This window comes from Gobio gobio (genome assembly GCF_949357685.1).
Source record: "Gobio gobio genome assembly, chromosome: 16".
Lineage (NCBI taxonomy): Eukaryota > Metazoa > Chordata > Actinopteri > Cypriniformes > Gobionidae > Gobio > Gobio gobio.
This window is the reverse complement of record NC_137109.1, coordinates 28,241,961-28,260,545: the sequence shown is the minus strand read 5'-3', so window position 1 is coordinate 28,260,545 and position 18,585 is coordinate 28,241,961. Positions and strand designations below refer to the sequence as shown.

Below are 18,585 nucleotides of genomic sequence, written 5' to 3'. Positions count from 1 at the left end.
AATCTCAGTGTAATGTTTTCGGACACTTTTGTTAATGAAAGTGTATTTTAGTTTAAATTTATATCAAATGCAATTAGTTGAGAGTGCTTTTTTGACACTTTTTTTTCTTTATTTGTAATTTCATAAATAATTCTACTGTTGTCTTTGAAATAGGGATAAAGTGTACTGCCGAATATAAGCATTTATGGTAAACTAAAATGTAATATAATTTCTGTTGAAACTTTTTTGTATTTGTATATATACATTTGTAATGGTGATGTTGCAGTTTAGTACATTTAAAATATATTTACATGAACTGTAATATTGAATAACTCACTGCAGTTCAGATCATAATCAATTTATTTTGTATGTGCTTTAGTCAGCACACATCACAGCAAGTGTACTTTCTGAAAGCATGACAAAAGATTATTAAAACGATTTAAAATGTACTTTGAAGTAAAGTGCAAAGTGCAGAAGTCTACCTAAGTGTGTTAAAAACAGTCATGAAAGTACTCTCTTTAAAGGTGAACTATGTAGGATTTTTGCAGTAAAACATCCAGAAATCACTAGGCCAGTGTTATATATTTTGTTCAGTTGAGTACTTAGAATATCCCAAATGTTTTCAACTATTTGTTAATCGTGAGAAAATTGCTATTTTAACCAAGGAGCCGGGACGTGTGAGCTATGCGTTTGAGGGAGTCGCCTGTTGATTGCGTCATATCTGCGTCACCCTCGGTCTCCGGTTTTATTCAGTGAAACACTTTACTCTCACTGCATTGTGAACAAGTGTCATAGCAGCCGCCGAGCGAACATCATAACTTCCTTTTCATCACACTCAGATATATCTAATACGATAAACAGAGCTGCGTTAATACCTCACACTCAGCACTGGAGAAGAGGAAGTGCCGCCGGCAACCGTGTCATAATAAAAGTCCCGCCGGCGACTATAACATAATAACAGTCCCGCTCTTCAATCGCTCCAGCGGCCTTGCTCAGCTCCACAACACTCGCTCCTGCTCTGCTTCACTACAGTAATGTTAATAATCGCATCCATGAACATGATTTCTGCCCGAGTCCTATCCTGACTGTTTCCCATCGGCTGTGAGGTGAAGACCACATGTCCCGAGATTCTGTGCTCAAACGTGGCGTCATCAAACTACGTCTTTGTTTTGAACAGGCGACCTCTAGTGGACGGAAAAGTTACATAGTGTAGCTTTAAGTATTCATTTATATTATAATATCTGCAAGAGACTCATGCATGTAAACACAAAAGGCCCGGATATATACATGTATATTTATGATATTTAATAGTAGTTAGAGTGTAGGTTTATGCAGCACCATTTGGCTTTCATGGTTCCTACTGAGTGAACAGGATGCTACAGAAGTTTTCAGGTGATCCCAGACTAACATTTAAAAATAAAACTAAGATTGATGGATTCTGAAGTGTCAATGTTTGTTTTTTCTGAATTGAAAAAAAAAAAGTAAAGATGCCAATAAGCTATACTTTGTTTCTCACCAGTAAATTTAAACGCAGGTCATAATTTGATCTTATTCAGTTTTGGGAAAACTAAGTCCTGCTAAGTCCTGGATCATGACCTGATACCTTCCTTTCAGCTACAGTTTAAAGGCTTCGGTTGATGTAACACCTAAGTCATCTCCGGCACGAGCGATGTTAGCTTTTCTGGGTGGTTTTCTTTGGCTCAGGTTTGTGCTGACACCTTCAGTCTCTGCACATTCCTTGAGCTCCTGGGTGACGGCATCTCTCGCGACGGGAGGGTGCAGCTCTCAAGGTGTCAGACCTTCTGTGTTACTGTTGCTCTCTTGCTGTTAGATATAAAAGTGAATCTCAGTCTGAAAAGTCTTTGCAAGGGCAATCAAGTGTGACATTTTTCCTGATGTGGGTTGTAATATTTAAGGACAAAACAGAAGAACAACAACAACAAAAATCTATTTAGAGGTGAAAGAGTGAAACTCTTTGGGCCTGGTGTCGTCTTAAGGAATTTAGACAGTTCATTTGTTGCGCTTTATACTGAGTGGCAAGTTAATCCGTCTTTATAGTGTAGCATGGCTCCAGGGCAACTTTCTTCACTCTAAACTATAGTTTAGACACGCTGATAAATTAGAATTGTCATCAGCAAACAGTGTCAGAGACAAAAATAGAGTCAGCATCATGGAGCTTGGATCACTAAAAGTAAACTTTAAGTAAAAATGATGATCTGAAGTGTGCTTAAAAATGGTAATGCTGCCCTTGTTAATATGTATAAAGTTATAAACCGAGATTTTTTCTTTGGATTTTGATTCATTTTTTAAAACGTTACCTGACAGTCATTCTTAATTGCACATATTAGCGCATGGTGGCGAGTAGTATGCACTGGCAAAGCCAAAATGTTTAACCACTCATATCTCCTTAAGCACAGATCTGTATATGTTGTCACTTTTCCCCAGAGGCGTGGAGTAACTTTCCAGCCTGCAGACGTGTATGTCTCCATCTGAAAATAGCTTGAGCACTTGCTCAGCGAGGGGGCTTGTCTCTCACTTTCTTACATCTTTTGCCTCCAGAAGCCAGCTGCAGTCTGGGACTTTAACCCTGAAACGCAGTGGATCCTCTGGACTAAAGTGAGAAGTGTGGACGTGGAGCCTGCTGCTTGTCAGCTCAGACCCGGCGCCTGACTTCAGTCCTAATGCCTGGTAAGGATTTGCCTTTCGTTTGGTTTGGGATTGTGTATATATTTAATCAAATATTTGTATTCTTTTTTTGGCCAGCTGTGATATAAGAAATAAGTTCTCCCTGTAAATATCAGAAAATATAACTTTCAATCATACCAAAAAGAGAGTGCCAGTAAATATGATTAAAGAGCCTGTAAACATGCAGTGGATGGTGACAATATTTAGCATGATTAAATGACTGATTAATCTCACAATTTGACAGTTTTAAATAGAGGAAATTGTTAGATTATTTTTAATTCAGTACTTTTATTATTATTATTATTATTTGGGACATAAATAAAGCTTAAAACCCTGAGATGAATGATTTTTTTAACAATCCAAAAAATTAATAATTAGAAAATAACTGTCGATAAACGATTAATCATGATTAATCACATCCAAAATAAAAGTTTGTGTTTACATTATATTTATGTGTGTACTGTGTATAATTACTTTGTATTTGAATACACACGCATATATGTGTATATTTAAGTAATATTTGCATGCATATACTGTATATAAATGTATATAAGTTATATTGTGTATAAATATTTTATATATAATCATAACAAATGTTTCTTAAATATATACATCAGGGGTGTAATGGTACACAAAACTGACGGTTTGGTACGTACCTCGGTTTTGAAGTCATGGTTCGGTACGGGTTCGGTGCAGTAGGGGAGAGAAAACTAAATATGAAATTACTTTGTATTAATTTTTTATTAAACAGTGGTTTAACAAATTGTGTCTGTCCTTAAATGAATTAAATTATAGCTAAAAGTTTCTTAAAGATAATGCTGTAAACTATATAGGGAGCCCTTACTTGTACTATAATATTAAAGGGTAACAACAGAGCCCAAACTATAAGCCTAAATTCAGTTGCTAGTTATTTTTAGATATAATATCAACACTCAAATCACACATTGTATGCAAACATGTAAACTTCACATAAGGCAGTTTTTGCATTGACTTCAAAATCTAATTATAAAATTATTTTTAATAATTTGTTGTTGAAATATAATCATTTATACACAGTGTCTGTCATTTTCATGACAGAGTTATTTAAACATACATTAAATAATCAAGACATCACTAACAGGTTAAGTAGAATATAATGAATATAGACTAATATATTGCATATATTTAGTAAAAGAGTTGATTTCTCTAGTGAAAGTGTTTCGCCATTGAAACACTGATTGAGCGATTACTCAACATATGAAATGTATCCTCAACATACCATCAAATGTTGATTCATGTTTATTCTTTGACTAGGAAGAGATTATCGCGTTCACTCGCGCGCCGCTTTAACTGACGCGCCTATACAGTGATCCGTCACGTCACATTAAAGAGCGTTTATAGTTTGAATTTCCTGAAAAAATGGACAGAATACTTAATATGTTCATGTGGGAACTCTGATTGAATTATGTTTTCCACGCATTAAAACAAGCCTACTGTAAACTGTTAAAGATTGCATTCGGTACACACGTGCACCGTACCGGAAGTCCTGTACCGAAACGGTTTGGTACGAATATGTGTACCGTTACACTGTAAAAAATAATACCCTATATCTACTCAATAAAATTGTGGCAACAGATTACAAACAATGTTATTAATTAAATTCAACAACACTTAAAAATTGAGTTAGAATTAATCAAATGAGCACATTAAAAATCAACCATTCAAAATGAGTAACTGCAAACATCACACAAAATAATTAATTAAAATTTAAACAAAAATATTGGTTTCCTTGGACAAAAAACCCAACTATGCTAATGAATACTACTTAATTGAATTGTTTTGATTTAACACAAAATTAATATGGTATTATTATTTTTAATGAGTGGATTAATTAAAATAATTTAATTAAATCTGATTGCAGGTATAAATAACAGACATAGACAACAAAGATGAATTACAAACTCATTTTATTGCCAACAAGTCAAAAAATGTTTGTATTCTCAGTGTGAACATTGACTATTCTTTACCATCAGAACTGCATTTTTTTCCAATTACATTTTAAGGCATTTAAATTCACACACGATGAGTGCAAAAAGTGCAAATTCAATTTTTGTGTACAAAATGTTCAAAATACACAATGCAGTTTAACTGTTTAAACATAAAATGGATATAAAACAAGGTTTCCATTTTGTCTGCACAAAGAAGAAAGTGAAACTTCTTTTTCAGTAACATCGAATCACAGAAAAGATACTAATAATCTCATTTTAAAACAGCAGAGATTTTAACAACTGGATTTAGCTAAACAAATAACAATGACGATTTGAATAAATGGACTTAAAGGGTTAGTTCACCCAAAAATAAAAATTCTGTCATTAATTACTTACCCTAATATCGTTGGATACCCGTCAGACCTCCGTTCATCTTCAGACACAGATGAAGATATTAGTGTTGAAATCCGATGGCTCAGACAGGCCTTCATTGACACCAATGTCATTTCCTCTCTCAAGACCCATAAAGGCACTAAAGATGTCGTTACAAAGCCCATCTCACTACAGCGGCTCTACAATCATTTATGAAGAGACCAGAATTTATTTTTGTGCGCACAAAAACTAAATAACGACTTATATAGTGATGGGCCTATTTCAAAAAGCTTCGAACTGTTATGAATCAGTGAATCGATTCATGATTCGGATCGCGTGTCAAACGTGCTGAAATCACGTGACATTGGCGATCCGAATCATGAATCGATTCACTGATTCATAAACCATCACTATATAAGTCGTTATTTAGTTTTTTGTGCACAAACTATTCTCGTCACTTCATAAAATTATTGTAGAACCACAGTAGTGAGATGGGCTTTGTAATGACGTCTTTAGTGCCTTTATGGGTCTTGAGAGAGGAAATGACATTGGTGTCAATGAAGGCCTGTCTGAGCCATCAGATTTCAACACTAATATCTTCATCTGTGTCCGAAGATGAACAGAGGTCTTACGGGTGTCGAACGACATTAGGGTAAGTAATTATTGACAGAATTTTCATTTTTGGGTGAACTAACCCTTTAAACAAATAATCTCGTTTCCAAACAGCAGTGTAAACTATTGCTATTTGATTTTAAGCATCAAGCTTATTTTAAGACTGCAGTTTAGATCTGAGGGACTGGACTCTGTTTGACAGCTTTGAACAATCCAGCTCCAGGAGAAGTTTCTGGAATACCTCAAAGGTATACTTTAGATGCCTGGGATAATGGAGATTCAATGCATATGTCAAACCAAGAAGGACACAGCAAGCCCTGGGAACACCTTCAAGGCCTGTGAGAACTTTCACGCCTTCAATAACAATTCCAGTGTCCTTTGGACTGTCACTTGAAGCTCCTGTTCGGGTCACAATTACTGCCATCACAAGCTGTTCAATTCCTGTCTGTTCTTCATTGTCCTGCAACCATAAACAGCAGTGAGACTCAAAACCTAAGAAATACTGATTAAAAGAGAAAATCTGAAACGCAACTTGTTTGATCAGTATTGTAAGATAAAAATAAAGTCCAGTCAACAATATTATGGTTAAGTAACCAACAATAATTTATTTAAATTCACACATTTGGTATATTGAAATTAAGTTTGCATACGTTGAATTCTTTGATGAGATCTCCTGCACGATCCCCAAGGAATTATGTCATGCAGCGGATGACCACCTCTCTTGTCATATCAACAGGACAATGTTCATCCTAAAAGAAATAAATTAATTAATAATATCTCCTCTAAGGGCCATGACATTTACCAAACTTGCTCTAAACAGTGCTAAACATTGCAACACCCTGGACAAGCTAACCAATCAAAATCAACCAAAAATAAAATGTTAGATAAGTAAAATATGTGAAAAATGAACAGGTACTGAAGAAAAACAGATTAAAGGGTTAGTTCACACAAAAATAAAATGACATGTACTCACAAACCCTTAGATTAAATCTGATCCACACATAGGCAGCAACGACATTGCACCTTTAAGGTCCAGAAAGGTACTAAAGACATGGTTAAAACCGTCAACGTGACTACAGTGGTTCAACCTTAATATTATGAAGCGACAAGAATACTTTTTGTGTGCAAAAACAAAACAAAAAAAATGACTTATTCAACAAATTTATGATATTTTCAACGCAGAGCTTCAGTGTTTACATCCGAATGGCGGCTCAGTATTGTACAGCTCTAATACTGAGCCCACTGAACACATCAGTGGACTCAGTATTAGACTGAAACACTGAAACTCTGCAATGAAAATATCATAGCATATGACAGGACCATCATGTGACCGTCTCATCAATGGTTTTAACAATGTCTTTAGTACTTTTCTGTACCTTAAAAGGTGCAATGTCGTTGCTGCTCATGTGTGGATCAGATACCCTCAGATTTTGTTAAAAATATCTTAATTTGTGTTCTGAAGACAAATGAAGGTCTTGCAGGTTTGGGACTACAAGAGGGTGAGTACTTAATGACAGAAATTTAATTTTTGGGTAAACTAACCCTTTAACAGATACCTCTCAGCCTTACATAGAATAACTTGTAAACAAATGGCTTGTGTGCTTCATAATAAACTTTACCTTCAGTAGTTTCATCTCAGTTTTCAGTCTTTGTCCAAGTGATCCTCCTTTGGCACGAAACAGTGTCAGCAGCTTGGGAGTGTGAAGATCCAATGAGGACATAAATTTAGGTTCCAGCTGCACGGTGGTTATTCTCTGAAATTCTGCAGTCACCTGAAATATGGAATGGCAGAAATGTTTACAGAAGACACTTAATACAATATGTCTCTAAACATGACTGCAAACTCACTTGAGAAGGTTGAAACAGGGCTGGCCATCGTTCCTTTATATCTTAATTACTTCAGCCATTAATCGGTGTATGATTTACTTTATCGGTGTACCATACTTTAAGTGCAACACCCGAGTTAAAATGTACGGAGCATGTCGTGTTGTGCTTCGTGAAAATGCAACTCTACGGCCATTAACGTTATTAAACATGATGTTTCTCATTCTCCATTACAGTTAAGATGGTAATCTTAACACATATAGGAATTGAACATATTATTTAAGTTAGTTAGTTGCCTTATTTGTCAAGATAAACGTAACGTAATTAGATACGATTAGACTACGTTGCACTAACATCAATATATATCGTTATATATTTAAAATGACGTTCTTATTACATCAAGTAGACAACTTGGACAATTTATAACAGCTTTTTAAAATATAAATTAAATAATAGTCCTTACCTTTGTCAGAAATCAGTCTGCAGCGAGGAACTCCAGTGCATGTATGCCTCGTGCTGTGAGCTGCGTAAAGCACGCGTTTTAACAGGAAATGCTTCTAAATTAAAAACAACTCATTTGTATCATGTTGTATTAATTCAATATTCTCTCTAGTTTAAATTATTCAAAAAGAATAGCTAAATCCTTAACAACCACATTTAGTAGATTTTATTCCAGTAATTTTTTATTAATTTCAATGCAAAAAACTGTCAAAAAATCAAGAAATTAATTTTGTTAAATAAAGTTTACATATTAAATTTCATGAAATCTACAAACCCACAGATTGACTTTTTACAGTGTACACCCCTAATATATGCATGTGTGTGTATTTATATAAACATAATAATTACACAGTACACACACATATATTATGTAAACAAACTTTTATTTTGGATGCGATTAATCACGAATAATCGTTTGACAGCACTAAAAAACAAAGGGAAAAAATATATATTTATATTTTATTTACACTTATAAACATATGCACTTATACACTTGTAAACTTATAAAAAACTATGAGTAGCTATTACTTACAACCCTATTAGCCACATTACCCACAGTAATTGTTACTTAGTAGAGTAGCTAGCTAGTTTGGGACTAGATGTTAAATGTATTAATACATTTGTTTCCATAAATTACAGAAACGGGGGATGAATGCTTGAATCTGATGAATTCTGTCAACACTAAAATTTGTGTAAAAATGGGTTCAATTACATTTGATGTATTTTCTTGTATGACGCTATAAAGGGTCCAAATAATGTTGTTGTACTTCTTCACATCCCAATAGTAAGGAATGATAGAATTTTGTACCAGATTTAGTAATTAGATTTGTAATAGACTCATTAGATTGTATTTATCAATAGAAAATCAAGCAGTAACAAAATTAGTTGAGTGCAAAATGTTGTGTTCCAGTTAAATATTTATATTTTTGGTGTTTTAAATGTTAATATTTGTATTGGTAACTTTATTTTGATGGTCCACTTTAGACATTCTACTAACTATAAGTACCTTTGCAACTACATGTCATCAAACTCTCATTACAGTAGTAGACTGTCTGCTTAATATCTGCTGTTCCTCAATAGACATTCTACTGACTATAAGTAACTTTGCAACTACATGGTAACTTATTCTAACCCGAACCCTAACACTTAACCCTAACCTAAATGTCTAGTACAGTTTTTTAAAATTGCACACAGTTCTCTACATACTCATCATACAAAACAAACAGCTTTCATTTGGCAAACACTGGCATTTAAATGGCACACTAATTCACTGAATACCAACACATAACAATCATGTGTGAAAACACTTACACATTTTACACAATTTGTTCACTTAGAAATCAAAACTTATTGTTTTGAGAAAGGAATAATTTATTTTTTACCCTATTTCATTTCTGTTTAAAGTGTAAATTATACCTAATTGGATCACTTAAAAATAAAAACAAATAGATTTTTCACCCTTGATTGTCTGTTTATTTTGTAAATATATACAGAATTTGGTCACCTCTATGTCACCTCTATTTCTATAGCGCTTTATACAATACCGATTGTTTCAAAGTGGCTTCACAATAGTAACAAATTCTGATTCTCCTGAAAACAAGCCAACAGTGTCATTATTCAGCTCAAGTCAGTTCAGTGTCAATTCAGTTCAGGGCTGCATTTCCCGATAACGTTGTCTCTTAGCGCGCTACGAAGACTCTGAAGGTATAACTTAACTAAAGCTATACCATTTCTAGGCGTGTTCCCCAAACTATATCTTAGGAAGTTGCTTAAGGTATACCTTCTTAAGTGCAACATTAGTAGGTGCTGTCCGTGGCGGCGGTGCTGAATTGGTTTATCAATGGCTCAAAAATTGATTATTCACTCTATGCAGGGGCTGTTTAACTGCGTTATGTGAGAAAGCGGTGTTCATTATAGCCTAATAGCCACTTCAGAAATAGTTGAAATTGCATTTATCAGGACTCGTGAGATCTTATAAATATAATCCAAATTGCAAACTAAATCCAAAACCGTGGATATTTTATATCATTTTGAAATGATTGTGCGAACCTGCAACCTCTTATGCCCAAACACGTCAAACCACTAACTGGCAGTATGCCATTTATATTATCATTATATATTTTGCCATAGTCTTAATTTACCCCACAAGCAAGGTTAATTGCCCGCATCACATTATTGGTGTAAATCCCTAATTTCTGTTATTGGATGACCTACTCAATAAAGGCGCAACACGTGAAACATAATTAACAGCTACAGCGGAGAAAATAGAAAGAAAGAGGAGAGCGTCAGCAGCTGAATTTCGGGGCGCTCCGACGGGTTTGTCTTGAAAAAGTCGGACCAACCAGATCTAAAAGCTGCTGAATTTGCTGACGTGGCAGACAAAATTTATTTAGAATTGCAGCTTCTGACATGGTAGCCAGGGGACTTAAGTTTTCACGGATGAAATAGTGCACATAAAAAATGGCTCCGCGGACGGCGCTGTCTTTGATTTAGCGCAACTATTTGCTGTATCGCTGCCATAGTTTGACCACACTCCCCTCCAGAATCATTCCCTTTAAACAGACTCCATAATGGTTTGCCAGCTGATGTACTTTTGGTTAATATAATTAAAAAGCTAACAGCCATAAGTGTAAGTTTGCAAGAAAACATTTCAATTAGCAGAATTATATTCATGACTGAGATGTAAAGAAACAGTGGTGGCCACTATCGGAATGAACTGTCAATAATGATAAGGTATAGCTAAGAGTGCTCCAGACCAACCTTACGAACGAAGACATACTTAACTAAGATCGTTTCGGGAAACACATTAACGTTAAGGTACAACTTAAGAATGACGTAGCGTTTTCGGGAAATCCAGCCCAGTTCACTAACTGTAAAATGCATCAATTGTGCAACAGTTATTATACAGTTTATTAATTATACAGTGTATTTGTGCACACACATGTACATGTGAGTGCTATGACAAACTCCTGTACACTTCACTGCAGACTGAACAAGCAAAATACATAATATAGTAGTGTTTTACATCTTTCACATCCTTGTGTAGTTTGATTTGTATATGGCTAATCATTTGATGGTTTGTTGTGTAAAATTTTTTTTTAGAATATTTAAAATAGTTTCAGAATGAGGTGTGTTGCAAGTGAATAGTGACGTTTGGTATGTTGTGTGCGTGTTTTGTGGTTTTATATTAGTATGCCAAAAGAGGGTTTGCACTGGCGCAAGCTGTTAGTAAGTCTGGCCCCAAATGTTGCCATTAGATACTGTCTAGACCTTCTCGAGAATTAAAATCATACAACGACATACTTTTGACATTACATGTTGATCTTAATCGGAATTTATTGTTGTAAAATGAAATTTGGTTACACATCATTTCGATGGATTTTAGACACTCTACTAACTAGTAACTTTGCAACTACATGTCAACGAACTATCATTAGAGTATTAAAGTGTTTTTTTTAAATTGCTTAGAAAACATTTCTGAAACTATGGCTCCATTTCTCGAAACTCTACACACAAAACTACTGTTAGGAGTTACTAAAGACACGCAGTGAAAAATTTGTGCTGTAAAGGCGTTATTTTTGCAGCTGACCTGATTGCAAATGCATTTGTAGGAGTTTCCATTTCAGACACAACATTTATGAGAGGAGAGTATTTAAATGAATCACGCAAGGGGATTTATGAAGGTTTGCGCTTGTCAATTTACTGGTATATGCAGCATTATTTACAGCCCCCAAAAAAGCACGCCTTAAACCAGACGCTAATTTGCAGTGCTCTTGGTAGATTGCCTTGGTTATTATGGAAATGATCCGGCTGTAGTCAGTAGATCATGCGCTTAACTTTACACTCCCATTTGCACTTTTTTGGTATTGTGCTCACGCTAATTTACCCTGTTTTGTAAATCTTGCTCTTGGTTTTTAAAACTAGCTACTTTTCATATTAGATTAATTTTATGTTAGATAATAGTTTATATAACATATGTAATAGTTCAAAAAATAAATAAACAAATGCTATTTGCATGTTTCATGTATTTCAGGACAGAGACTTTTATCCCTAAACATAGTATAAAAATAAATATGTGAAAATGAATTTCAAAATATATGCATGCATCTGTCAGTTAGTTTTTACTTTCTGAGAGTTTGATTTATGTGTGTACTGGCCCAAAAGCTTTTACTGATTCAACCCAGACAGACGTATCGCGTTCGCGGTTTGAAATAAGACCGCCTTGTCATACTTAAAAAGAGCCTTTGTTGCAATCTGCCGTCTCTCTGACAACATTTATTAATATCAGCTAAATTGCATTTCACTCTGTAATGTAAGGCATCCATTGATTAACTGTCCATCATAACACCACAATCCTTTCAACGTGACCTTATGTTCTTTTCCCCATTTTGGTTTAATAAAAATGCACATGCATGGCACTTCTATGATAGGGAATGCTTGAGATAGAGCTAAAGCAGCTTTGAGAGGTCAAATGTGACATAGTAAAATGCACATTTGCTGCAATATCGCCATAGGAGCATGAAAAGCTGTCATGAAGATGTCTTACAGGAGGCCGCCTGGCAGACTCTCGGCCTGCTCCCGGTTTTGTTATGGGGGAGGGCTCTTTCGTGACTGTGGTATTTTTAACTTTGTATAATAAAGGAGTGCCCTGTCCCTGTTTCCTGAATCTGAACCCTTGTTATACTTTTAACTCACTGTAGGCCTGGCTAGAAGATATAGTAAAAAAAGATTATATCATCAGATATTATCATATATCATCAGATTATATCATCAAAGATTATAACTATCACTTTAAGCCTTTTCACAATATTCAATGTATATTTCTCAATAGCCCTGAAATAGCTGGAAACATTTTTACATGATGTTTATGAATAAATGGATAAATTAAGTTTGGAATCAATTCACTTTAATTAGCAGTATGAACTGATTTATATAGTAATTGAATTAAAATAATTAATCTGTTGAAAAAAGTTAAACCTAAAAAAAAATTATAATTCTGTCATCATTCCCTCACTTGAAAAATTATAATTCTGTCATCATTCCCTCACTTGAAACCTGCACTCATTTCTTTAGTGAACTATCCCTTGAATTTTTAACCAGGGATGCTATATCTGTCTTAGCAGACTCTTATACCAGCAAGTCATGAGAAATCAAAGTTAATTAACTTTATGGACAAATAAAAAGTGCATTGAAACCAGTCCAATATGCACAATAATGCTTCATTTTATTTTGTCAGCAAATCATTTTCAAATAATGCTCAACCCTGTATTGCATATTGTCATGTAACACAAAGACCTGTTGAATAGCTGCTGAATAGCTGTTAAATCTATAATCTTTTTAGATCAGCTCAGAAATGTTTTGCAAGCCAATTAATTGTTTGATAAAGCGTTTAGGTCCGTTTGAAGAGTTTTGAAATAATACTGAGGATTTTCTAGTTGAATGCAAAAAGTTGCAAAGGCCTATTTAACCTCTCTTTGATATCATGTGGCTGTTTAAATCAGATTGTCTTGAATGACGTCTTCTGATGGAAGCAGCTACACAGGATGTCAAATGTTTTGCTAGTGTACACATGGCGATATCATGTCAGAGGACTAGTAGACTTAGCAGTCTGTCACTTTGGGTGCCCTCCAGAGGTTAAACACCTAATTAGCAGATGGATCTTCTAGCCCAGGGGAGTGCTTCTGTCAGAGGAATGGGTCCAACTGGTTTTGTAAATGTCAGGCCATTTAGATATTTGTCAGATTGCGTCTAGTAGAAGGTGCTGGCATGATGACTGCTGGCTGCTTATCTTGGCTCTCAGGTTGGGTCCCTTTTTCAGTCGCTGTCTTTTGTGTGTATATATATTGAGGCCCTTTAAAAGCCTACCTTTCTTTACATAGAACAGAGCTTCTTTCTAAAAGATTAATAAAAAGACAGGCTTTTCAACTGTTTTGAAATTATTTCATTAGGGTATTTATATCTGTAGACATCAACTCATGTGCACTTTGTCAGACTAAACATTCAAAAATGGCAGGACGTGCTGAAGACACCATATATGGCAACTCTACCTAAAAAGGAGAGATGCCAATGTTTAGGACGTTCTCTGGGAGGTCTAATATGACAAAACAGTTATAGTTAGGAAGTTATGCTAACCTTTATCTCAGAATATCATTCAAGGGTCTGGTTGTTTGCCATAGTAGTAATAATGTGCCTGTATAATATCTTCAGCACATTATCGGTGGTCTTTGATTTCAAAAGGCCCAATACCTTCTGTATTGCTGGACATAACATGAGCTACATAATTTTTTTATTATTGAGTATTTATTATGTATTAAGCTCAAGCTTGTGCAATGTATTGTTAAAAAAAATCTGTCATCAATTACTCACCCTCATATTGTTCAAAACCCACAAGGCTTTCGTTCATCTTTGAAACATGAATATATATATATTTTTAAATTTGAGAGATTTCTGTCCCTCCATTAAAAGCATATTTACCCAAAATTCTGAAGCTATTTTGGGTGAGCTTGTTAAAGAAATCCATTTGAATCGAATCTTCTGTTGTCTTCTAAAGAGTTATGGTCACTTTTTATGATGAACATATTTAATTTAGGCTCTTTTCATGTATTAACATTGATCAACAAACATACACTCAAATATGGTAAATGGAAGCTCAACCATTCTTGCTTGACGCACAGGAACAAACTTCATTGGCACTTTCAAAATGCTTGAGTTTCTTTTTACCAAATTTGACTGATCTATTCATGTTCTCAAACTCTTTAGGATAAATAAATAAGACATCAAAAGACTTCACAAAATGCATGTTAACACGATATTAGTGTGAAAATAATAACTCACTAACCTTTGCTGTTTAAAGTTCTATCCAATTTTAAAACTTTAATGCTCAAATAAAAGTTTTAATAGAATAATTAATGTAACTGATTTTATTAAATAATTAGCTTCTCATTCCAGGTTTTAAAATTGGACCCATTTACTATCTTCAATTTGTGATGCCCCCCCCCCCCCCCCCCCCCCCCCCCAAGGAAAATAAGGGATGAGTTGTTGTTTTTATCAATATAACTTTCATTGAACCCAGAATATGCCTTTAGAGGGTTAGTTAATCCAAAAATGAAAATTCTGTCGTTCAAAGCCTGTAAGACTTTCGTTAATCTTTGGAATACAAATTGCGACATTTTTAATGAAATAGGAGAGATTTCTGTCCCTCCATTGATAGTCTACGCAACTATCACTTTGACGCTTCATAGAGTTCATAAGGAGGTCGTATCCTTCTGAATTGAGCGGTATAGTCCACATTTTCTGAAGAAACTTGATTGCTATATGATTGAATTTAGGCTTTAATTCACATATAAACATTCATCAGCGCAATCTTTAGATCTGGTAAACGAGGCTCAAGCATGCTTGCTTGATGTGCAAGAACCAATGAGGTTCATTCTTATGCAGCACGTTGAGCTTCCGCAAGAACTGATGAGGTTTGTTCTTACGCATCAAGCAGGATCGGTGGAGCTTCCTAATGTGAATTAAAAGCCTAAATTCAATCTGTTTTTCATATAAATCGATCGTGTCTCTTCAGAAAATTTGGACTAAACAACTGAATTAATATGGATTAGTTTGGTAGTTGTGGAAGTTTAGCTGCCAATGGAGGGACAGATTTCGTTAAAAAATATCTCTATTTTATTTTAACTGATGACAGAATTTTCATTTTTGAGTGAACTATCTCTAATGGTTTTTGAAATCCTTTAACTAACTATTTATAGACTACTTAAGTCTTATCTGAGATTTTTACAATAGGCTTTTTACAGCGGGCCATGCTTATCTTAAAGACATGCTAAATTCCATAAAGGAGCAAAATCAGAAAAGTAACTACTGTAGCCAAACATGAATCTTCCTGGAAGCTCTTAAACTATGAACCTTTAGTGTGGCTGTGGCTCTCAATCTCTAGCTGTTTAAATGTTAAGTGTCTGACTGAGATATTACAGACGAATCTGTTGGCCGCATGACCCCTCAAGGGCACCTACTGATTTCACCAGCTGGATCACAGCAGAGACACTGAAGTTTTGGCGGCTGGCCCAATAGTCTCCTCTCCTCGGCTTGGCTAGACTATATCTAACTTCTCACACTCACATGGATGCCAGTGAACACTTTTTGGCTCAAACATGCTAAATCACAAGGGTTTCTTTTAATTCAATCCTTTCACTTGTGGAAAGATCATGTGCTATACACTTTGCACAGTCATTTAACCCCAGTGGGAGTCATGTAGACTCACAGTCCTTGACCAGGAATGGCCTCGTGCCATATTTGGATTGTGACCCACTCGAAGTTGCATGAACCAAGTTCTATCAGCAAGGCTTGAAAATAGCAGCTGTTCAAGTATGTTGTACACAACTCTGACCCATTATGCTAAACTAAATTTGGAGAAGTTATTAACATGATTAGAGGTTTTGATGTACTGATCGCCATGTGTGTTCTTTCTGCCATATAATTGCAATTGTCTTTATTATATAGAAGAGACCAGAGCAAGTTGTCACTTTTTAACCTAGTTAAAATTTATCAGGTTAAGTTTATATTTGGAAGACAATTTCTATATTTATGTTAATGCAGATGTGCACATGTGCCTGAATATCTATATTCAGGCACATGGTCCAAAAAGGTTGTACCTAGTCTCTTAATGAGTCATGGCGCTTGCACCATGGCGGATTCGCTATTTACATGGCGGAATTTGCGAGCGGAAAGCCTGAACGCTTCTCCAGAGGGGAATCCTTTTATTTTTATTATTTAAAAATGTTTGTGTGCTGCTTGCGTGTCCCTGTGTGTGTAATAAGCAGAGTGTACATGTGTTTTGTACCCATCTATAGGCGCATATTACTAATGCACCCTTTAAATAACACAAACAATACAACGCTATTGACTTTAGACTTTAGGTTTTTGTTGGTCAATGCAATGCCGCAGTCGATTTCAACACGGGAACTATACGCCTGAACACACCTCGTTTTCAAACCAGCAAGGCCATGGGCGAACAGATGGGCTCATGAGTGCATTTGCTATTTAAACAACGTGGCACTGGACATGAAAAGGATAACTGTGTTGGGCTGAAACTAGCAAAAAACACTTGCGTTGTGCCTGGCTTCGAATTGCACTGGGTGTATGATAGGGTCCTAACATTGTTAAAATGTTTTTTACTCAACAATGAAGTTTGTCTGGCTATCACCAGACCATGCTCAATTTAATATTGAACATTGGTCTGGGGAGTCTGCTATGTATTTTCTACTGCACAAGAGGCGTGATAAACGAGCATAAATTAAATGACTCTGAATGCAATTGGATAGTCCTTCAACCAATCAGACCACAAGAGGCGTAATCAACGGGCAACGACCCAACGCTTCTCTCAGGGGTGGACTGGGACAAAAAAGTGGCCCTGGACTTTCTGCCACAAAGCGGCCCATCACACCCGCTCTGCAACACACCTCACCATAAACCCACCAGCTCATTATACACAGAGCAATTTTAAACACCGAAGCTATTTATACATAAATATGAATTATATTAATTGTTTTATTGAAATGCTTATCATACTGAATGACTGGCATACTTCTTTAGGTTATAATTTGTCTTTCCTGGTGCACATGGCAAATAGTAAACCCTTTTTTAATACAAATTTTGAATTCTCTTTTCCATACACTTTTTTCCATAACTAGTTTAATATCACTAAGTTCAATACCTACCATAAAATCAGACCATATACAATGCTATGGTCTAGAAGACTTAGAATGTAGCGCAGAATGTGGACTAGGGTGCCTATCTAATGGTTATAGTAGGCTATCTAGATATCTGTAATTTTATGGAATAGAGCTCAAATAGTGGAAAAGAGTTTAAAAATTATATGAAAAATAAAGCATATTAAAATGATTTCTGAAGGATCATATGACACTGACTGAAGTGTGGAATAATGATGCTGAAAAGTCAGCTTTTACAGGAATAAATTACATTTTACAATACATTCTCATAGAAAACAACCAGGCCTATTGGAAATTGTATTCATATTTCTTAATATTTGTGGTTTTACTGTATTTTTGATCAAATAAATTCAGCCTTCTTTCAAAAACATTTTTAAACGTTTTTTAATTGTTTCAAACTTTTGATTACCAGTGTTTAAAATAATGCACGTGAACTAACTAGCAAATTATATATTTATTTTAATATATGACACTTTTCTACATGACACATAGGCTACTAGAATATGAAAGATGCCAGTTTTACCATGTATGTGTAGGCTAAGCCTATGAATCATTTGAAAATTATTGTGAAATTACTGAAGAAAGCCTGGAAACAGAAAGACAAACATTCCCTCTGATAGCCTATGCTGAAAACTGCGACACCAACGTTAATGTTTCTTTGTGCATTGTGTGACGAATAACATAAAAGGCATTAAAATCTGAGAAATTCTCAAAGGTCAGCAGTAGTTTACATCCCTGGAAATGAATGTCCATCGTTTAACATTTTTAAAATCGTTAACAGTCTGGAAATATTGCTGTAGCCTATTGACTCGTCATATTCAGCTGTTTATCTTACCTCAGATTGCATTCAATTGCTGCGCTGCTCGGCTGCTTTGGACAGTAAATCCCGCCTTTTTCAATTTGGATATCGCAAACAT

General features: G+C 35.2%; 1 protein-coding gene across 3 annotated transcripts in view; it reads left to right on the top strand.

Annotated features, from left to right (window-relative positions):
- Positions 1–18,585, top strand: part of LOC307140246 (vinexin-like) — a 70,920-nt gene that overhangs the window by 1,342 nt on the left and 50,993 nt on the right. For 2 of the 3 annotated variants that reach the window (XM_079839595.1, XM_079839590.1), the window contains exons 1-2: positions 1,828–2,456; positions 2,539–2,667. In XM_079839595.1, the coding sequence (XP_079695721.1) occupies positions 2,661–2,667 (7 nt within the window). In that variant the 5' untranslated portion in view covers positions 1,828–2,456; positions 2,539–2,660. Of the gene's footprint in view, positions 1–1,827; positions 2,457–2,538; positions 2,668–18,585 lie in introns of those variants that run through there. The other variant, XM_079839594.1, reaches the window with a different exon arrangement.